The sequence below is a fragment of the Artemia sp. Qi Xiang Cuo genome, chromosome 20, assembly GCF_049724085.1.
Source record: "Artemia sp. Qi Xiang Cuo chromosome 20, ASM4972408v1, whole genome shotgun sequence".
NCBI classification, from domain to species: domain Eukaryota; kingdom Metazoa; phylum Arthropoda; class Branchiopoda; order Anostraca; family Artemiidae; genus Artemia; species Artemia sp. Qi Xiang Cuo.
In genome coordinates this window covers 44,559,309-44,582,698 of record NC_142813.1, presented here as the reverse complement: position 1 = coordinate 44,582,698, position 23,390 = coordinate 44,559,309, and the positions used below count along the sequence as shown (strand labels likewise).

Sequence of the window (23,390 nt, the reverse complement as noted above, 5' to 3'; positions counted from 1 at the left end):
GTCTAAGGGGAAAGGTCCTTAAGTCATAAAATTTGCCCATTTTTATAGAGTATTTGTTATTCTGAAGTATGTATACATTTTTGGGTGGATGGTGAATTTTTTGCTGGGAGTTTTTCCAAGGGAGAATTTTATATGGGGAGGGATTTTTCCAGGGGGTGATCTTGTCAGATGAAATTATGCACACTCTGGCTGACCGGATGTCTGTTGCCACCAGGTTCTCTGCCCGTGCTCTCACCGAGGTCAGATTGAGTCATCTATTGAATTTATGCCAAATTCCTTCGAATTCTCCATAGGTCACCTTCTCTTCCTTTCATTCACTTTAGAAGCGTATGTGGTACGTTTCATTTGTGACAGAATACTTCTCGAGTGTTGCTGACTGAACCACATCATAATCGAAAAATGTATCCGCTGATAAGCTTGACATCATCTCCAATGCGGGACCGTTTGAAATGCTGCAAGACTAAGCGTAAATAACGTGTCTCAAGAGGCCTCAATTCCAGAAAATAACCTTTTTAAGGAAAAACAACAATAGTATTCGTCTTAGATTGTGGTGTCTTGAGATACATTATTTAACTATCATGTTTTGAACTAACCTTGGCCCATAGGGGGCTTTTAGTTTTAATCAATGTATTATTCTCTTCAGTGATTGCGCCATTTAAAGGATTAATTCTTTTCTTTTACAAATCAGGATGCTGACACCATTATTTAAAAACGAAGCGAGAAGAATTATTTTAAATCTGAAGAATCAAAAGAATGGAGATAAACCAAGCAATGAAACTGAATCAACTTCTGAATCGTTGGAGCTTCAGAACTATACTTGGGGAGTCACAACGTAGAAATACGACATGTAAAGTTTTGAATTGGTATACCGGGTGCGGATTCGATCGCGAGGTAATGAAAGCTGTTTCTTGATTGTCAAGCATTGAATGGGACCATCATTTATTCAGCATGAACTGTGATGTTGTTCATTTAAATGTGAGTTACCAGAGTAAATTTCATTATTTAAGCCCTTTCGCGATATAACTGATTTTTCCATCAGAGTAGTTTTTAATTATCGCAAAAAATTCCTCATTTTTTATTAAATTCATTAACTAATCTCTGTTCGCTTTTTTATTGCCAAAGTTTAAGTTTTTCTAAACATCCTATTCCAAAATAGTTTTTGTTTATATATTCAGATATTTAAACATTTAAAAAGTGCGTGATAGTATTATAGCATGAGCCCGTATTTAATAGTAGATACTGGATAGTATTTAAACATTAAAAAAATGCGTGATAGTAATCCTTGATAATGTTTTTAAACCGTTATTCTTTTCGAACGCATCCCTGATATAACAATCCTGCTGGTTAAATGTGGCCAAAATGGAATAATTTAGTGATTGAATGAGACGAGAAAAGGAGATTCGATATGTATAACGGAGATTTTCGTAACTATGATTCTTTAGATCATTTCATTTGTGGCTTAGAAGGGAGAGGATCATCTGGGTTGACCATTATTGGATTTATTTGTATATTGTCGAAATTAATTTAACATTTAGTGCAAAGTAAGCATTTTATCCTTATTTTAAGTATGACCGTTGTGTGAGAGAATAAAAAATCTTGAACTGGTGAGCTTTCAGCAATTACTATTATTATATATCAAATATTAGTTTAATTCTATTAGTTCTTTCCAAGACTGCTCAAGACACATATAAGTATAGTGACCTTTTTAGCAGTTGTTGTGCCTGTGAAATATCACATCTTCCAAACTATCTCGTGGTGCTAGACGCATTCACCCAAAAACTCCCTTTAGAAAATTATTCCCGTAAAATCCCCCGTGTCAAATCCCCAACCTGTGAAAAATTTCCTCTTGTAAATCCCCCTAGAAAACTCCACTGGATAAATCCCCCTCTGTCGTATGAATAACTGAGCAGCCACAGAGAAAGTATTACCAATAAAAATAGTGATACCTATGGCCCAAAATTGGGCCATAAGTTGGTCCATGAAGAGCTAGGGGTCAGCTCCCATAACTTTAAGGACCGAGGGTTCAGGTCATACAGGACCAAGGGTCAGCTACCATAGGTTTGGAAAAAAGTATTGTTATTATTTTATTTTGAATGGGAGGGTCGGGTAATAGAGTACCGCGGGTCTGCCTCCATAAGTTTTGGAATAAGATATCAATGTCTGGCCTTAACGTCGGATGTTAACTCCCATAAGTTTTGAAAAAAATTACGGGGGGTCGGGCCATGAAGGGTCAGGATTTGGCTTCCATAAGTTTTGGATTTAAAACATTGTTGATTTGTTTTTGTTTTTTTTTTGTGGGGGGGGGGCATGATCGAGGGGGGGGGGTCAAAGCACGTTGGGAGATGGAGGCCAAGGGGTCAGCTTCCGTAAGTTTTAAAATCAGGTATTTTAACAATTATTTTGAGAAAGAGGTTGGATCGGCCTTAGAGGGCCAAGGGGTCAGCTCTCATGCGTTCTGGAATAAAATGCTGTTAATTTTTTCTGTGGGGTGGGGGGAGGGGTTTATATATATATATATATATATATATATATATATATATATATATATATATATATATATATATATATATATATATATATATATATATATGTATATATATATATATATATATATATATATATATATATATATATATATATATATATATATATATATATATATATATATATATATATATATATATATATATATATATATATATATATATATATATATATATATATATATATATATATATATATATATATATATATATATATATATATATATATATATATATATTTATATTTTTTTTTTTTTATATTTATATATATATTTATATATATATATATATATATATATATATATATATATATATATATATATATTTATATATATATATATATATATATATTTTTTTATATATATATATATATATATATATATATATATATATATATATGGGGGGAGGTCATGGAATGCATGGTGTCGGCTCCTATTAGTTTTAGAATAGAATATCTTCAATATTATTTGGGAGGAGGGCCATAGAGGGCCAGGGGTGATCTCCAATAGGTTGTAGAATAAGACATTGTTAAATTGTTTTTTTTGGGGGGGCTTGGCTTATGGAGGGCTGGGGGGTCTGCTGCCATAAGTTTTGGAATAATATATCGTTAATAGTTTATTTGAAGGAAGAGGGTCAGGTCATGGAGGGCCAGGTTTCAGATCTCACAAGTTTTGGTATGAAATGTCGTTAATAGTTTTTTCGGGGGAAGAAAGGGGGATGGGTCTGGTCATGGTGGGGTCAGCTCCCATAAAATTTGGAATAAAACATCGTTAATATTGTTCTTCTTTTTTTAGAGGGGGGGGGGGGGGTCATAGAGAACCAGGGGTCAGCTCGGTCAGCTCGTATAGGCTTTGGAAAAAGATATCATCAAAAATTTTTTTTCTGTGAAGGGGGCTCGGGCCATGGAGGGCCAGGGGCCAGATCCCATAAATTTTGGAATAAACTGTAATTATAAGTTATAATGATAAGAAGTGAATAAGTTATTTTTGGGGAGATGGGGTTGGGCCATGGAGGAAGGACTTGGGGTCAGGTCCCTTAAGTTTTAGAATAGAGAATCGTTAATAGGCTTTTTTGGTAAGGGGGGGGGGGATTGGGCGGATGTGATTTTTTAACTATTTTAATAACCTTCTGTAAGAACTTTGTATGCCTCCGGGGCAAAACTTAAAACACCTCCCCCGGGCTCTGGGGGTTGTGTTGGCCCCTGCATTTTCGTTATTTGATCTTTGAGCTATTTGTAACAAAATAGCTATTTAAAATTTTTTATTGGAAGCATTTGGGGAAAAAGGCGGGGGAGCGCAAACTGCCCTCCGGTCACTCTTGACAGTTAAAAAGGCCACTAGAACTTCCAAGTTTCAATTAAATGACCCCTCCAAAGCTTTTACCACCACCTCTTCTATATGAAGTGGCTCTGAAAAAAAGAAAATTTTATGGCCTTTATTATAGGCAACGCTATAGCGTTGCCTCTGGAATCGCTACATATAATCACTTGTATTATTTAAAAAAATCTGTGTTGTAAAATTGCAGTTACTAGATTGACAAGTCTTCATAATTTCTACCTCTTTTAGCAAACCGCTACATTTCGTTGGTTTCCTCATCGGCAGCCAAATACCTGATTTATAGGTAAAATGTTCGACGCGTTGGGATTTTTCTCTGGTGGTACGCTCAGGGGTGGATCCAGGATTTTTTTTAGGGGGGCGTCCTTCCTCGTCCCCTTGATCCACCACCGGGCATACTACCAGTTGACGCTGATTTCTTTATAACGAATAAAAATCAAACTTGTTCAAGCTGCTGTGGAATCTCAGAGAGTTCAAAAATTTGATATGATTCCAATCCAAATTCCAAGATCCGGCAGTGAGAGTAGAAAATCCATTAATAATATTTATAAATTTTGTGACAGAAGTCTTGTAGTGAAAATTGTTGTCATTATATAGGTAAAACTGAATCAAAATCAAAAATCGTATTTCAAATAAAAAAAAAAAAGCTACTAGAAACTAGAACTCGATTCTACAACTCAGACTCCAAAACCCTGGAAAAAATGCAATGTTTTCTTTGTACTTTTAGGAAGTCCCGTTGCTCAAAACTATGGACACATTAAAGAAAAGAGATGCAGTTGCTTATGCATGCTTCAATGAGGCAATGCCTTTAACACCTAATGCTCTAACAGGTAAGCTGTTTCTATCTTGGGGTGACCTCATCTTCGAATTGGATCAGTTCCGTTCAGGTTATTTAATTAAATAAAAACGTCATACCATCAATAAAAGTGTCCCAATCAAGGGTCGTCAAACTCTCAGTTGAAGTTTGCTGTTTTGTGTCATATAAGCTTCAAAACAACAAACGATTAAGAAGTAGTAGATTCAGGAGAGTGCATAAACGTAGGGGTAGATTTGAGAAAGTTCCTGCTGCGCTGGAACTCACAATGACATAGAAAAGTTTGCAGTGGTACCTATCATTGCTTACCTTTCCAGTTAGTTTGAAAAAAATAATGCATTGACAGGACCTTCTTCTCTGACAAAAGTCCATTACTGCGTGGATGTGAGTGTATTTAAGAAATGAAAGGAATTAGAGTTGCTTTAGAATAATTTTTCATTAATTTCGAAAGCTAGTAATGATACACTGGGATTCATATCCGCTTATCAAAACGAGACCTAGAGTTAGCTTTATGCTGTAGGGAAAATAATTTCTAAATAATTTCTAAGACCACACTGGCTAATCATGATACAATGAAACAATAATAAAAAAAGAGAAAAACGAGGATTATACAAGCCAGTGAAACATATGAACTAAAATGCAAATATTTTGGTCAAGACCTCCGCTTGACCATCCTCAGTGCAGGATAATAACATCAAAATTACTAATAAAACTCCATGGATACCATAAACAAAAACATTTTCAAACCTAGAAACGAAACGTAACTAAAATTCGAAGACCCTTTCCATGCTACGCTGAAAATGTAACTGAATGAAAAAATACAAGACTGACCTGGACTTCAATTTTTTATTTTATACAGAGCATTTTTAGAAGCTAAACGCTTTCATGATAAAACATCATCAGAGATTAGTTTAGATTGCAAAATGTGATTTTTTTAATATTTCATTAAAAACGATTAGAATTATTTAGTTTATCATCAATAGGGCTTAAATGAGTTTCTCCCGTGTCTCTACTGAGAGCAACCTTTTAGTAAGTATACTTTTTTTTTTATCTAAGCTGCCTCCTTGCAAACATGTATGAGACTTTTAACAGGGGCAATAATGGAGGTGTTTTCGATTAAAACAAAATGTTGCGGGTTGTCATACACACGCTGAGCCAAGGCGGAATCAAAAGTCTCAGGCCGTTGGCATAGCTCCATAGCTTTGTAGATTGAGAGCCTGTGTTCTCGCAATCTTTTTTCCAGTTGCTTGTGGGTTCTTCCAACATAGAAACAGCCACAAGAACATGAAATCCTATAAACACCACTGCCCAAAATAGGGCTCGTTTTATCTTTACCACTGTTAAAATAGTTCTGGATTTTATTAGAATTTTTGAAGGTATGTTTTTTAAGTATTCTTTGCAATTTGTCACCTAATTTGCGAAAATAGGGCAAAACAGTAAAAACTTTCTTATCACCCACTAAAGGGATGATATCCGTTGGAGGTTGTGGAGATGATAAATCTTTTTCTGCCTTTTTTTGTCTTTTTTCTATGATGGATTCTAGTAATTTAATGAGATGTCCATTGCAAAACAAAATGTCCTTCAGATAATTTAATTCTGGGATTATATGAGCCTTTAAACAAATTCTTATGATGCAATCAACTAAAGATATAACTAATCCTCTTTTTACGCAAAGAGGGTGGTTGGAACAGAAATGCAAATAACTATCATTATTTATAGGTTTTCTATAAATTGAATATACAAGGCTGTGAGCTTTGTTGAAGATTAAGACGTCTAAAAAAGGCAGTTTATGATTATCTTCTAGTTCCAAGGTGAACTGAAGTCTGGAATCGAAACTATTAAGATGAAGTAAAAAAGCGTTAAGTTCTATCTCTCCGTGATTCCAGACAGAGATCACATCATCGACAAACCGGCCCCAGAAGCGGTGTTTCAGAGGAAAAGTATTCAAAGCGGAGGTTTCAATAAATTCCATGTAAAAAGTGACAAAAACAAGTAAAAGGCTTTTACCCATCGGGAGGCCATTTGTGTGGGTGAAAAATTGATTGTTGTACCGAAAATATAAGGAATATCTATTGCAATGGCGAGCAAGCTGCATAATAGTTTCAATATCTAATGTTTTGTAATCCATCCGGTCAATATTATCTTCTAGTTTCTTTTGAAGAGCAAATTCACATTTTTTTATATCACATGATGTATACATCGAAATGGCATCAAAACTGGCCAAAATTGTGTCTTTTTTTATATCAAGGTTTTTTAATTTATCCACAAGGTGTACTGAAATTTTTAATGTAAGAAGCTTGCGTCGACATAAGAGGACGAAAAATTGTGGCTAACCATTTTCCCAGTCTGGAAGCTGGCGAACTATTGACTATTGTAGGGAGTCTCGACACTCGTCAGTTTTCTATATATTTGAGTGTCTAATTACGCCTTAGCATATTCTTTGGTCTCATGTCATGAAATATCACTTCGTTTTTTATTCGTAGGAATTATCATTGTTTCATATCTTTTTTAACTCTATTTTTAGTTGTTCTTCACATCTATTTTGACTTTTTGTCTTTCTAATTTTCACATATCTTCAAACACCGTATTTCTTTGTTCTTCACTTTCATTTTTTATTCGTTGTAATTGTTGTTATTTATTTATAGATTTTTTTTTTAAACAGCTCCAAATTTTTTTCCGATAATTTATCCACATAGGTTACAAGTTTCAGAAAACTCGCAAATAGCTTCAATTTTTGGAAAAAATTCATATGAGCAACTTCATCTTTATATAGGCTACATCAGTGTTGTAAGGATGGCATACTATAATACAAAAGTTTTATACATGTTACAGCTACATATGACGTCACATTAATTTATCATTTATAGCAAACAATTAGCTTTGATTGAGGAGGACTATCGGTCTATCTTGAGAAACTATCTAAGTAATTTTAAAACTCTACGACAATATGACAAGAAGACGATTCAAAAACACAAATTTATGATTATTATAAACGATGATTCGTTGGAAAAGAAAAAGTTTTCCAACTACCTGAAATGTAAAACGTATGTGTCCGAGAGAACGATTCGAACGACATAAGTTTTTCAATGAAAATGAAATGAATCGCCTGGAATTCAATCCACGATTAACTGAAGCAAAGGGTATTGACACATTGCCTAAAATAGTTAAAATCCAAAATGAAGGAGAAAGAGAAATGAAGTTAGAACCATTGCCACCTCAAGAACTTGCAAATTAACTAATTTTGGTTTTTGGATGTAACGTGCTCTCTAAAGAGTTTCACAAACAGATAGAAAACTTGACTTGTTCTGTTCTAGCTTTATTCAACTTAAGAGACAATTGAACCATCAATAGACGTAAAGTTTTTAGCTTTAAAGTAGCTAAACAAAAGCCAGGATCAAAGCGAGTCAAAAATGAAATTGAAGAAGTAAGAATTATTAGGGTAGGAGAACAACGCTATTGCGATCCTCAACGCCAACAATCTGCGGCGCAAAGCCCAGTACAAACCTAGAGAGATGCCGAAAACTACGCAAGTGTTAATTACAAGTCATTAGGGCTCTTCATCTTTGCATGTATTCATTTTGTAGCCCTCCGTTTTCCCAAGGAAAGACTGCTTGCATTGTCAGTTTGCTTTGCCACCTTCACAACTTCTAAATAAATTTCTTAGCCTTTTTTTACGATGTCACTTGCTTTCTTAAGAGTTCCACAAATAAGTCTGAAACTTGAACTCATTTTTCACTATAGCTTCATTTTCCTTACTCTCATCTGATAAAGGAGGATCGTAGTTCCGGCTGCTCTGTATTAAAAACTTCTGGACGATTCTCCGACAATATTCTCCTTGTTTAGTTTCCACAGCACAGTGGGGAGTGGACTCCTTTTCAGATATGGAGGATTCGAGATTTGCCCGCTCTGTGGAATTGTACATAATCGTCTACTCTTATATTACAGTAGCTATAGGACTCTTTTCCTGACTAGGAAGATGGAAGTTTAAGAGTTGAACACTGGAACCAGGTCCTGTTGTTTTGGATGGGCGTCAATCTAGCCCCCCACTCAAAAATGCTACCCCGTACTGCCCATCGCTGAGGCTTCTGGCTGCTTTGTTTCCCCTCGCCAAGCAACTTCATGACCCAGGCACCTGCTAAAACCACAATTTTGACGAAAGGCCTAGTGCAGGCACCTACTCAACATGGACAGTTGGGTAAGAGGAACCCAAATAGTGACAAAACCAAATATTGAAAGGACAACAAAACCACTCGAAAGATCAATTTAAGCTGTGAGGATTTTAAATGAAAGAAATGGAGGCTCTAGTTTAAGCTAGTTTGAATAGAAAGTAACGGGAGACCGAGCTTCGTTCTACCCCAGGTACTCAACCCATGAAAAGCTGGTATACCCGTGATTCTCGCTCTTACTTGTCTTCTAACCTCATATTAATATAAATTTTTGTTTCACCCTTTTTGCGACTAATTATATTTACTTTGATCCTGATGTTGCATAATTCAGGAACAATTGCGTTTGTTCCATTGTACGTACCATCTAAAAGTTCTAAATTACGTATTAGCAGAATTGTCGGTTTATTTTGTAGTTCTAAGTTTAGCTAAATAAATGTGATTTAAATAACCCTTGAAACAGACAAATGGCATGATTTATTTAGTAAATTATTACTTAGTTATTAGGATGACCTCATAAAGTGCGATTCCATATCACACTTATCACGTTTATGAACATGAAAATGATACATATATGCCCAAGTATCTTTTTGGCAAAACCGAGAAATCAAAACTTCATTTCAAAATCTATGACTATGGTAACTCAATATTGTACTTCTAGCTATGAAAAACTGTACTTTATTTTGGTGCAAGCTATATGTAAATGTATCGGAGTTCAGGTCTAAATATAAATACACAGTACATTTTTCAACTCGGAAGTATAGGAGAATAATATCTCCCGTTTCCTGTGGCCTTTTATGCTGTGACCATTTCCATGTGGCATTTAAAAAAAGTAGAAAACTCTGTGCTACTTAAGCAAAAATATGATTTCCTAAGGTTTTTAAGATTAGGGGCAGAAAACCTCCAGTCAATAGTTTTCAGTCATTGCGATTTTAAACCTTAACTTTTTCCCTAGTATGTCCCCGCCTCAGGGCGACACGCATTATGATAAATATTTCTGATATTATAACGTGCTACCCTATATTTAAGAATTTTTGATAATTTAAAGGATCTGTAACTGATGAAATATCTTTGGGAAAAAGCTTTTGAACTCTATGCATTCTTGAAAAGCTGTACAATAAAACAAAACAAAACCTTATGAAAATCTCAGAATTGCGGGGAGTCATAAATTTTGGGAAAAGACATGATCCGGGGCCACTCCTCCTGTGAATAAATGCCTTTCCTAGCGTATTTTCTAAATAGTAATTATATCAATCTATTTTTTTTTTTATTTATTTACTTTATAATTCATTCATTTGCTTATTTATTTATTGTTTTCAATTATATTACATCAATTTAAGGACTTTTTTTGAGTTTGAAAGGATCTTTACTTGGTAAAGCATCTTTGGGAAGAAAATCAATTGGAAAATTTTTAAAATTAAAAAATTGTAAATTTAAAAAACACGGAATTAATGGATCTTTTTTCTTGACTAGAGAAAAAGACCACACAGGTGCCAAAAAAAAAATATGTGGGCCAAAGAAAGTGTTATTAGAAGTGGCGTAGGGTACGTCGGTGGAACTGACCTCTGACTCGGGCTAGTGCTTCATATGTCTTTGTAATTTTGTCTTTGAGACTACGGATAATGAGATATTTTGTATCACAAAAAAAGCTTTTCCATAAGGAAGGCCAAGATATACGAAATACTTTTCTTCAGGAACTACAGTTCCATTTATATTAATAGAGAGAGGACCTCTAATCTATCGGTTAATACTAAAAATTAAAAACTTAGTTTTGGACGGTGTAAGGGTTAAACCTATTGAATTTAAACTTCTAGAAATTGGGGTCACAGCTTTCCGCAACCCAGATAGATTCTCACCTAATAATTGAAGGTCATCAGCGAATGAAATATTACTGATATCAAGGCCATTTAGATTGACCAAAGAATGCAAAATCGTTGCAGCCGAGCAAAAACCTACATTAAAAATTATTGTACTAATCACTGACCCCTCTTTAACCCCTCTCCTAATGGGTATCTTGCTGGAAGTTAAACGGCCACCTCTGATTCGAGGAACAGAATTTTGGTTCCTTGACCAAAGAGACTTGAAATGAACAAATTCACCCCAGATTTCAATAGAGATAAAATGGATTGGGAGTGCAATATGGAGTCAAATACTCCATATATATCGAGGGCTCAAGCAAATAATTCCTTCTTGGAGTGATCATACTGACGAAGAATTGAAAGAAGTATACCGTGAGCATTCTGAACACCAAGACCTCTGTGGAACCCTATCTAATTGTCCATTACATTTGCTCTTATCATAAACGTGGTCAAAAAGATTTTTTTTCTGAAAGCTTTCCAAGAATTAAACAAACTGTAATAGGCCTGTAAGAAGAGCAAACAGAAGGCTCTTTACCTTGTTTCAGAATACAAGAAGTTAGGCCCTCACAACATGACTTTGCTACATAATTCTGAGACAAAGCAGCTTCACATGATACGGAAAAACTTAAGAAAAGCTTGGGAGAGCTATGATTCAATTGTCCAGACATGATCCCATCAAGACCCGCAGATATACCTGATCTCAGAAATCATACCCAGTTTTCAATATCAGAAGGTGAAACTGTAATATGTCTATGGGGATTTAAATCACCAAAATACGTTAATAGTTTTGATTTAAAGATGGTGTCTTAAGGAGGAGGGTCTGTGGCAAAAACTTTATAAAAATATTTTATTCAATCGTTCATTGAAATAACATCTGGAGAAAAGGTTGGAAAAGATGCCAGTTTAGACACGTAGTGCCGTTGTTTTGTTTTGCCATGGCCCTAGGGCGCTAGTGCAATAAAACTTAAGTATATGCATCCATTTTCTTGAAATAGAAAGATGTTTTTACTTCCTAGCTTCAACAAATTCAAATGTAAGTTTGATTTCCAGGGATTCTAAAGTAGATCATTAGCTTGTAAATGAACCTCTGACATGAATGAGTTATTTGTAAAAAAAAATGTGAATTGTTTAAAAACACTCTTGTAGAAAACAAACAAGACAAATGAATAAAGAAAAACACCCTTTTTCACGCAGTAAATGTAAGCCCGTAAGATAAAAGATAGATATATATTTTATTTTAGCCCACCATTAAAACAAAAACATAACGGAGTAAGAAAAAAAAAACGATAAAGAAAAAACAAAGAGTACAAAAAACCTTAATTCAAATATAAACGATTAGATTATAATAACTTTTAATTACTTTACATTGCGTAAGCATAACAGAAACAAAGAAAAACAAATTGTAAAATTGTTCTAAGTTTTTAAATTTTGCCAAACATTCATCCCTCAATATATTTAACAGCCATCTCTCATCGAACTTACACTTTTAATACACTTTATTTGTGAACTCATTCAATTCTATACACGCATGCATCACCGGGCCCACACTCTGATCTATGCTTCCACGGATCAGACTAAGGCAAGGAAAATCTTACTTATAGTTCAATCTTACACTAAATGGGTTTGAAAGAACGGTTATTTGGTTAAGTCAGTACTTAAATATTTTGTTTCGTCTTTGAACAGCCTAAAGTTGGTAAAATAGGCACACCTGAGACTGAGGAGCCAAGTCTATTAGGTTTAGTTCATTTGTTCATCTATGAGTCTAAGCTGATTCAGTCCAGCATATTGCAAACAAGTCCAGTAAACGTTGTCCGTTAGTTAATCCAAAAATCTGGATCATCCCTTTGTTCTATGACTATCTACGTTAGTTCTGCCCTAAGTTGAATGAATAGATGATATGCCATCTATCTACAAGTGAAATGACATCTTATTTATAGAATCCTGAAATAGGCTCATACAAAATTTGCCCTCCAAATTCCCATGTCTTGATTGCAATTTGGTTTTAATGCAAGTTGGTATTAGAGTCTCTCACAAATCATTCTCGACTGCAATATGCCCATGGTTTGTTTAGAAACTTTCTAAAATGCTATAAAATACCGGGGACTTTAAACACAATTTTACTGAATCAGTAAAAAGAATATTTTACATTATTTTGTAAACTTAGTACTTTTCAAGACAAACTTTTAGCAAAGCAAAAGCACAGCTTTAATGCTGTTCTATGTCAGCTCTAAAAAACTGCTCAGCAGCAAATGTAAAACGTAACTGTGAGGCTCCTGATGCGACTGTGAGCTTCAGCTTACAGCAACACTGTTACTGCTTACAGTAATTTTTTTGGACACCTACTAAATAGTCACCAGCAGGCTTCAGTTGGTGCAATGCAGCGTCCTTCTACATAGGTTACTGCTTCATTGTAAACCAAGCAACGATTATTTTTGAAAATCCTTATTGAAGCGTAATCATGACCTTTGTTGATTTATTCTTATAAATATTATGTCAGACCAATACTTCATTTCTTTTTACAGCAAGGAACGTTCGAGTGGTTCTCACTGTTTTAATATTTTGTTGAATTTCGCCCTGAATATCTCTTACGGATGGTAATATCATTTGGACATTATTTGATGAGCTTAGGCTAGAATCACAGAGTTATCAGTATAATCACGATTGGAATGCTAAGCCTTGCGGCTCTTTTTTTGTCCTTTTCGTTTCACGAACAATCAACAAGAAGATTGCGTAGATAATATTATATTGGTCAATTTTTCAATGTATTTTAAAGCGACTCATTAAACAATATGTTAAATGGCAGAGAGAGAGAGAGAGAGAAAAAGAAAGAGAGAGAGAGAGAGAGAGAGAGAGAGAGAGAGAGAGAGAGTGAGAGAGACAGAGAGAGAGAGAGAGAGAGAGAGAGAGAGAGAGAGAGAGAGAGAAGGAGTGAATTCAACAGCTCTGGTCCTGCAAAACGCGGAAAAAAGGATCCACGTTGAGCCCTACAAGTCTCAAACACTAAGGGAGTACCAATTCTACAAAATTTCATGAAATTCCTCTTAAAAACATCAAATATTATAACATTATTATACTGCTCTCGGAAAACTTGCTAGATCATTTAGAGCATTTTCAATCAAAAGAATTTCAGTTTTCACCTGAAAAGCTTTTCCACTGAAAACTTTTCGATATCAAAGCTTAAAGCAAATAAACACTATTACGTATATGATTGGGCTCTCCCCTAGTCAATACCTCGCTCTTTACGCTAAGGTTTTTTCAGTACTTTTATAAGAGCTATTTATTCTAATTAACGGCCTTTGTGATTAAGAGATCATTCTTAAAGAATTGGAAAAAAATTCGAACTTTAGTGTAAAGAGCGAGGTATTGCTAGGGGGACGAATCTCCCTAAAATACATAATAAAAATATATGAATATAGAATTTCGTTACGTAAGTTAATTCGTAAGTTATGTATATTGATTACTAATAAAAACGTTCGTAAAAAAAAATTAAACAACTTTCAAGAAAGCCATTTAGCTAAATAAAAGTAAAATGAATATGCAAATTTTCTTTTAATTATTTATGTACAGTGAGCCAAAATCAAAACCTGCATTAATTTCATAACGTTCAGAAAAAAAAAAATTTAAGTGAAAGTAAGGTGGGGCATTAAAACTTAAAACGAACAGAAATTATTCCGTATATGAAATTAGCTGTCCCCTCCTCAACGCCTCGCTCTTTACATTAAAGTTTGACTCTTTTTCACAACTTTTTTATTAAACAATAAAAAACTTCAGCGCAAAGAGCGAGGCGGTGAGGAGGGGGCAACCCCTTTCGTATACGGAACAATTTTTGCTTGTTTTAAGTTTTAATGTCCCTCCTTACTTTCAGTTAAAACAACCTTTTTTTTTATTTGATAGGATTAGGGACGTGATGCTTCCCGTAAGTGTGCATTCAAGCTCAATTATCAGGATTTTTAAGCCAGTCCTAGATGTCACTTAAAAGAATGAATTATTTTTTCTTTTATGTGAAGCCAGTGAAGTAAACAAGAAGCTGATGGAGTCTGCTCGTGACGCCCGGGGTGATTCCTATTGTCCTTATAGTAAAAACAAAGTCGGAGCAGCTCTACTAACAGTTGATGGTGAAATTATTACTGGATGTAGCATAGAAAATCATGCTCTGTCTTTGAAGACTTGCGCTTTGCAACTAGCCTTCATTAAGGTTCTTTTTTTGCCTATTTTACTGCTTTTATGAAAAGTGTGTATGAAAGGAGCCACTCCCTCCTCAACACCTCGTTCTTCACGGTAAAGTTTTGTGCTGCCTTTAAAAAGTATTAAATAAAAAAAATAAAAAAAGTTAATTTGTAAAGACATCCATTTAGCAAAAGAAAAGTAAAATTTTTATGCAAATAAAAGCTGCATTAAATAAAAAACGATCAGAAATTAAATAAAAAATCAAGTTTTTTTAAACTAAAAGTAAGGAGCGACATTAAAATTTAAAACGAACAAAAATTATTCCCTATGTGAAAGGGGGTGTCCCCTCCTCAACGCCTCACTCTTTACGCTAAAGTTTTTCATTGTTTTAAAAAATAGAATTGTGAGACAGAGTCAATAGTTTTCTTTCGCGAGACAGAGAAGACAGAGTTTAATTTAGTTTCATATCTCCTCTAGTTAACTTGAAATAGAAAACTTGATACCATTCGCAACAAAATCTGTTTACTTTCTTTGATAGCTTGGATATACTTACGCTATTTTGATTTGGCTAAATTTTAAGAGCAGAAGTAGACTCGAAAGTTTGAATATAATACCCTCATGTTGGTCTTGGAATACTGCTGAGATGCCTTATTCTGGATTAGCATTAAAACAGTGCGTTTTGATTTAATCTAAAGGCAACATTTAGTTTTTAAACATAATGGACAAATGGGAGGGTGGGCGTTTTAGGGGGATTTCGACTATTTAAAACGACACTAGCCCTTTCAATTTCCAATCAAATGAGCCCTTTTTTAAGTTTCTACGAACACAGCTTTCTATAAACACCTTATATGCCCCAGGCATGGGCGTAGGGAGGGGGGGGCCGCGGCCCCCCCGAGACCTTCAAATTTATATTAGACATGGCTGAAAAAGCAGATGGTTGGAAAAGCAGTTGATAAAAGGCCCTCCATCACACTATCGACTGCCCCCCCTAGACAATATGCTGCTTAAGCCCATGCCCAGGGCATAAATTACAACCCTTGCCCTGAAGGCTTTGAGGGGATTGTCATCCTCAAAGATCTAATTTCCAGAACTTTCAACTACGATAAACAAAGTGGCTATCTCAAAATTTGGATTGGATGTGTTTGGGGAAATGGTGGGTGCGAGAGGGGCGTTAGTTGCTCTCCAATCACTTTCAACTACTAAAAAAGAGGTAACTCTTTCAATTTCCAAACGAATGAGCCCTTTTGAAGTTTTACGACAACGCTTTCAATAAAAACCTTATATACCCCCAGGGCATAACTTATAACCCTTGCCCTGAGGGCTGCCGGGGGGGGGGGCCTCATTCTCAAATACCTAATTTCCAGAACTTTCAACAACATTGAAGAAAATTGCTATCTCAAAATTTCGATTAGATGGGTTTTGGGAAATGGTGGGCGTAAGAGGGAGTTTAGTTGCCCTCCAATCACTTCCGACCATTAAGAAGGGACTCAAAGACATATTTTCCGGACCTTTCAACTATGTTGAGCAAAATGGCTACTTCAAAATTTTGATTGGACGTTTTTGGGGAAATGGTGGGTGTGAGAGGGGGGTTACTTGCCTTCCAGTCACTTTTGACTATTAAAAAGTGCCCTGTTCCCAAGGCGTAACCTACAATCCTTGCCCTTAGGGGTGTTTGGTATGTTATCCTCAAAAACATAATTTCCGGACTTTTTAACTACGTCGAACAAAATGGCTATATCAAAATTTTATTGGATGTGTTTGAGGAAACGGTGGTTGTGAGAGGGGCGTTAGTTATCCTCCAATCACTTCGACCATTAAAAAAGTCACTACCCCGCTGAATCTCTAATCGAATGAGCCCTTTTTCAAGTTTGTATGACGAAGTTTTCAATAAACACCTTATATGCCCTCAGGGCATAACTTACAACCCTTACCCTGAGGACTGTGGTGGGAGTTTCATCCTCAAAGATATAATTTCCGTAGTTTTCAACTACTTTGAACAAAATGGCTGCCTCAAATTTGACTGGATGTGTTTGATAAATGGTGGGCGTGGAAAGGGTGTTAGTTGCCGTCCAATCACTTTCGACTATAAAAAGGGCACTAACCATTTCAATTTTTCAATCAAATGAGCCCTTTTTAAGTTTCTACGACAACGCTGTCTATAAAAACCTTACATGCCCCCAGGACACAACTTACAACCCTTGCCCCGAGGGCTCTGAGGGGGTTATCATCCTCAAAGACCTAATTTCAAAAACTTTTAACTGCGTTGAACAAAAGGGCTATCTAAAATTATTGATTGGATGTGTTTAGGGAAAAGGTAGGCTTGAAAGTGGGGTTAGTTGGCCTCCAATAACTTTCGACCTTTAAAAAGGGCACTAGCCCTTTGAATTTGCAATCGAATGAGCCTTTTTTGAAGTTTCTACGACAAAGCTTTCTATAAAAAACCTAATATGCCCCCAGGACATAACTTACAACCCTTGCCCTGAGGACTGTTGGGGGTGTCCTCCTCAAAAACCTAATTTATATCTGAAAATCAACTACGCTGAATAAAATGGCAATCGAAAAACTTTGATTGGATGTGTTTGGGGAAATGGTGGACGTGGAAGGGGTGTTAGTTGCCTTCCAATCACTTTCGACTGTTAAAAAAAGCGCAAGCCACTCCAATTTCCAATCAAATGAGCCCTTTTTGAAGTTTGTATGACAACTCCTTCGAAACGAAGTGCCCTGGTCTAAAGAAAAAAAAAATAATACATTGTGCCAACATCGTTCTTTACTTAGGCAGCACGATTGCGCTGCCTATGATTCTATATAAAAAAAAGCCTAAAAAATTCATTTCCATAAAAAGTAAAACTTGGGAACATGTACGAACTAAGCTAAATCCCAGTGTTCCCCTTTTTAAATGGCTCATAAAGTGATTTCTTTGCTAGTATCTGTTAGTACATACAGCTATTGCATAGTTTGCCTTTATCAAACCACAGTTTAAAATATGCAATTTACTGATTTTTCATTTTGTTTCTATTCTCCCTTTATTTACATAACTTAATTAATAGACTGCATATGAACGTGAATAAGAACGACACAAACAACGGCGTGGGAAAGTGGCCCATTCAAACTATCAGATTTTCGTATGAATTTTTTATATTTTACAAAATATATACCTCGTGTTGTTTTGGTTTTATGACGTTTTTGGACCTATTTGAGCTGAAACTTTGTTCTGAGGCACTAAATAAGAAAAAAAAACTAAGTTTTTACGGCAGGATGTGTTATCATCCTGAAATTGCGTGCTAGAAGTCCAGAACTTTCTTTTTAATGATTCTCCTTTATATTCTTAACAGATGGTTCTTTGATGCACTACCCTTATAAAAGAAAGCCTGGGAAGAATGACGGGAGATCTGAACACAAAAAAAATGAAATTTCCCGTCTCAATTTTCACCTTTTTCAGGAGAGCAAAGGTTAATCAATAAATGTTATTCATGAGGAACATTTTCTACCCCCTCCCCCTTATGCTAGTAAAAACAAAAATATGCTCTCTAAATTTATGCTCAAGATCCACCCACAACAAGATGGCAGTTATCACACCGTTTGATTACATAATACAACCGTTTAGCATAAATACACTTGTAAATTTATTCAAAGTAGTTTTAAAATTGTATTCACTTACTCATAATAGAAGTATCATGTATATTACTTTTGCATAGCTTTATTAAGATCATGCCACTCATATTAGAATGTTCGAAAGTCCATTAATGTCTAATTTTAATATTGTCTTGCTATACGGTCAGAATTAGGGGAATTTGAAATGAAGTGCCCTAGAAAAAGACTAAAGAGGCTTGGCGGTACGTTATATAGGATTAAATAAGGATGAAGAGACAAAACGTCGGAAAAGATCTTATTTTTTTAGTAAAATATGTAGATTTATAACAGATGAACTAAAAATTGCTTTGAAATTTACTATAATAAGACTTGGAAACCATCTATAGAGAATGTAAGTTGCATACTTTATTTTAAAGCCAATTAAATTACAATTTCAGTCTTATATTTGTAGGTAGTCACTTCAAAATCTTTAAATACCAGCTTTGTTGAGTACCAAACATGATTCGTGAAGCATTCATCTTGTTACATTAGCCGTGTAATCAACAGGGTCAGGAACCCTTGATCGAATAAAGATCTAGTCTTCAGCGTAAAAAAAAGAAAATAGAAACTAAAACTAAAAAATGTATATAAAACTGAAACAAACTAAAATAAAATATATGATATACAGTTGCTTACATTTACAATTTGTAGCTACCTTCATCAAACCACGAAAGTAACTGGATTAAAAATTTTTAAATAACAAATTAACTAGAAATATATTATTGCGACATAATTTAATGCCAAGATTTTGATGCTGCTATTCGCTTAGGTTTGTTATTTGAACTAATATATATATATATATTTGTAGTTCCTTTGTTTCATAGTTCAATGATATATCTACTTCATTTGTTCTTTTTTTACTTTTTAATCCAGTTACTTTCGTAGTTTGATGAAGGTAGCTGCAAATTGTAAATGTAAGCAATTGTATGTTTGATGTTAGTTTATTTTAGTTATATATATATTTTTTAGTTATAGATAATTTCGGAGACCACACTGCCTTTCCATGACGATAAAATAAAAGTTCAAAATAGGGATAAAATCCTTTTTAATAGACAGTGTATAGAAATGTATTTCTGTTACATATACAGTGACCGTCATCAGTAGTAAAACTCTTGTTAAAGAAGTTTTGCTACTGATGACGGTCCCTGTACATGTGACCGAAATATCTGGTATTTTTGGGATAAAAAGGATTTTAACCCTTTTTTGAACTTTTATTTTTTAGTTTTAGTTTCTAATTTCTTCTTTTTTTTTTTTTTTTTTGTTTACGCTGAAGACGCCTTGTTATATACGGGCGAAATATTCGTTCTTTTTTTTTTCTTATTCGTTTTCATTTACTGGCCATAGACCTGTTTATCGTCTTTATATTCATTTCTTTGTTTTTAGCCCTTGATCGATTGGCATTCGAGAAAAATGGTGGCTGTTTTCTTTTTTAAAATCCATATGATTATTGTAGCCCAACATTAGTCAGCTATGCTCTTATTTCCTCATAACAGGTCGTTTCTCGTATACTTTGCTTGCAATAGTTCTGGATGTATTGCTTGAAAATTGTGACTTCTTTATTTTGCTGCGGTCAATTGCTACTTGCGTCAACGATGTTGAAAATGTCCGCGTTTTAATATCTATTTTATTTTTACGAAAACTATAACAATAATATACAACATATACAACTAATATTAGTATTATATTATTTTAAATTAATTTTTAGGTTGTATTGTCAAACAAATTAGAATTTGCAGAAGCCGCAATATGTGCAGAGATGGTGGAAGATTTTCTCCAACCTTGTGGTTCGTGCAGGGAGTTTTTACTTGAATTTTGCAAGAACATACCTGTTTTTATTTGCAAACCAGACTTAGTTTCATATATTGAAACAACCAGTGATGCGCTGTTACCTCAAGTTTTTGGGAAACTTTAAAGCTCGACTTTAGCTGTTTAAATTGTTGTTGATGATTTTGTTTGTTGTTGAGCAGTCAGCAGTACTTTAGTGTTGAGTATGTAGTTTTTATGTTTCCCTGTCCAGTAATCCGAGAAAATCACCTCTGGCTATTCATAAACATAGATCAAATTGTTTTCCACTGAGCTAGTTACTGCATCAGCTTTGCGACCTTCTAATACTTCCTGCCATTTTCCTGCCACCGCATTACATCAATGTTAAACGTTAACTCTTGTAGATCCTGCCCACCCCGCTCCTTAGATACCGCCTTGACTTAAGCCGTATTTATGATGGTAATGTCTCATTGTGTTTTCTGTTTTTTGAGTTTTTTTTACTCTGCACAACTTTTGAGCAGCTTAACACAAAGAATATGGAAAAAACATTTCATGCAGTGTTGCTTTTCTATAATATAAATTTTATTACAATACCCCAAGTGAAAGTATTCGTGTTTGTTCTTTCTTTTTACAAAAAAAAAATTAATAAAATACTAACTTTAGCACGCAGCAAAATACGTAGGAGACGGTTGACAGTAAGGGCAAATGCCCTGTTTTTGTCTATTGGGAGTTTGTTACAAACTCCTACCTTTGAGTAAAAGGCACATTTTGTTTTGCTATCTTCTGTAATTTATTTGCTCAGTTTTCAATTTTAGTGCAATTAACCTTTGCTTCTGACTATAATACTCGCATGTGTTCCTGAATTAGTGCAATTAGTCACAGCCGACATTGATTTATTTATTTCTTGGGAATAGTTTCAAACATTAAAAGTGAGCACAGAAATATTTCCCTGTATGATTTAAGCTATGAGACGAAAACTTTTCTTAAAGAATTTCTTGGAATATATTCAGGGAAAATCGAGGTTAATCAAACATATAGAAACGGTGAAAGAATTGTAAGTAGTTCAAATTTGGGCCATGATATTGACAAAGTTGATTAAGAATCTAGATTTCAAGTAGCTTTGGTGCACAACTATTCCGCTATTTAAGCTGAGTTATTTTTCTGTCGCTCTAGTGTAATTTTTGCCGTATTGATAAGGGTATTAACCTAAATTCTGACTGAAGACGGTAAATTTTGTCAAGGAATAAAGAACAAAACGCCATTGCTATTATTTGTTATTGTTAGTACTAAATTAGTTACTGGTTCGTCCATTTAATTACGGTTGTCTGTTCAAAAATCTTATCCGCCGGAGATAATGATTTATCAGCTCTTGAAAAACCGAGCAGAAACCGATATCTTCGCCTCTGTAGAAATATTTTGAACAATATTGAATCGGGCAGCCAGAAGGAATTTAGCTTCTCTCAGAGCTCAACTTTATAGTAGTATGTTCAGATACTTTTATTTTGCCCTATGTGTACTTTCAAAGGTTTTAATGCCGAAATTTTTCCCAGTGTAGTGCCGAAATTTTGCCAAGTGTACTCCTTAAGTTTGTAATAAATGTTAGTAGATTTCCTTACTAACTACCGAAATCCATAGCAATAAACAGAATTAAATATCAAATTTCTTTATTCAAAGAAACATATAAGAAGTATTTAAAGAGAATTTTTCAAAAACACTAAAAAGTAAGACAATCTAAGTTGAGTTTGGAATCATTTCAATATCCCTTGTTTCTTCTTTCATCAAGTATCTAAAACAGATGAAAGAAAGAGCACAAGGAAATGACAATCGAAAACTCAAGCTTGCCTGAAGGAACAACTAACGCCACCTAGTTTTGCCCAGCGAAAATCTGAAATTAGTCAAAAAAAGAAATACAGAATTTGGTGTGTCTTTGTTATTATTAACTGTGTTGTATAGCTGTGTTGTGTTGTATTGGACGTAAAACAGCCCATGTTTTTTAGAAGGGAAGAACCGGTTCGAGTACATACCCAAGCCAAGAGTTCAGGTTTTAAAAGTATTAAAGAAATATCCCATATTATGCCCTTTTTCTCTTTACCATCTTTTCTCTTTTTCTCTTTTTTATAATCTTTACCATTATAAAATCAATTAAAAATGCTTAGAACAAAAAAAAACTGTTTTAAATTATTTTAAAACAAAATAAAAAAATATTTCAAGTTGCATTCAATTAGACTTCCGTCTTTAATCAAAATACATAATCAGTAAATTTGTTCAAATATAACACATACAAAACTTATAAATTGTTTCACAGCGAGATCAGCCACAGCCCGCAGATTCCATGCGTCTTTCCAAATGTAGAATATATTCTTCAAAACGTTGATGAATAAAGACAAAACTCGGGTATCTGACATGCTAATCTATATTAGCGGATGGAATTTATTTTTCAAGTGAAATTAAGCAAAAAAAATCCGTATTAAACATAACATATCAATCAAACATATAGAAACGGTGAAAGAATTGTAAGTAGTTCGAATTTGGGCCATGATGTTGACAAAATTGGTTAAGAATATAGATTTTAAGTAGTTTTGGTGCACAACTATTCCCCTATTTAAGCTGAGTTATTTTTTCTGTCGCTCTAGTGTAATTTTTGCCCCATTGATAAGGCTATTAAGCTAAATTCTGACTGAAGACGGTAAATTTTGTCAAGGGATAAAGAACAAAACACCATTGCTACTGTTTGTTATTGTTTGTACTAAATTAGTTATTTGTTCGTCGAATCAATTACGCTTGTCTGGTCAAAAATTTTGTCTGCTGGAGATAAAGATTTTTCAGCTCTTGAAAAAATGAGTGGAAACCGATATCTTCACCTCGGTAGAAGTATTTTGAACAATACGGAATCGAGCAGCCAGAAGGAATTTAGCTTCTCTCAGAGCTCAACTTTATTGTAGTATGTTCGGATACTTTCATTTTGCCGTATGTGTACTTTTGAAGGTTTTAATGCCCAAATTTTTCTCAGTGTACTGCCGAAATTTTGCCCAGTGTATTGCCTAAGTTTGTAACAAATGTTAAGACTATGGTTATTATGGTAAAACATAAAATCGCGAAGAAAGGAAAATAACGAG

General features: G+C 34.5%; 1 protein-coding gene across 1 annotated transcript; it reads left to right on the top strand.

The window, feature by feature from the left end:
- The first annotated feature begins 753 nt into the window (after window positions 1–753).
- On the top strand, window positions 754–20,503 carry LOC148940256 (cytidine deaminase-like). Its single transcript, XM_089106116.1, has 4 exons — window positions 754–891; window positions 4,605–4,707; window positions 14,721–14,908; window positions 20,216–20,503. Exons 1-4 carry the CDS (start codon window positions 754–756, stop codon window positions 20,420–20,422), a joined length of 636 nt encoding a protein of 211 aa, XP_088962242.1. The 3' UTR covers window positions 20,423–20,503.
- The last annotated feature ends 2,887 nt before the right edge of the window (window positions 20,504–23,390 follow it).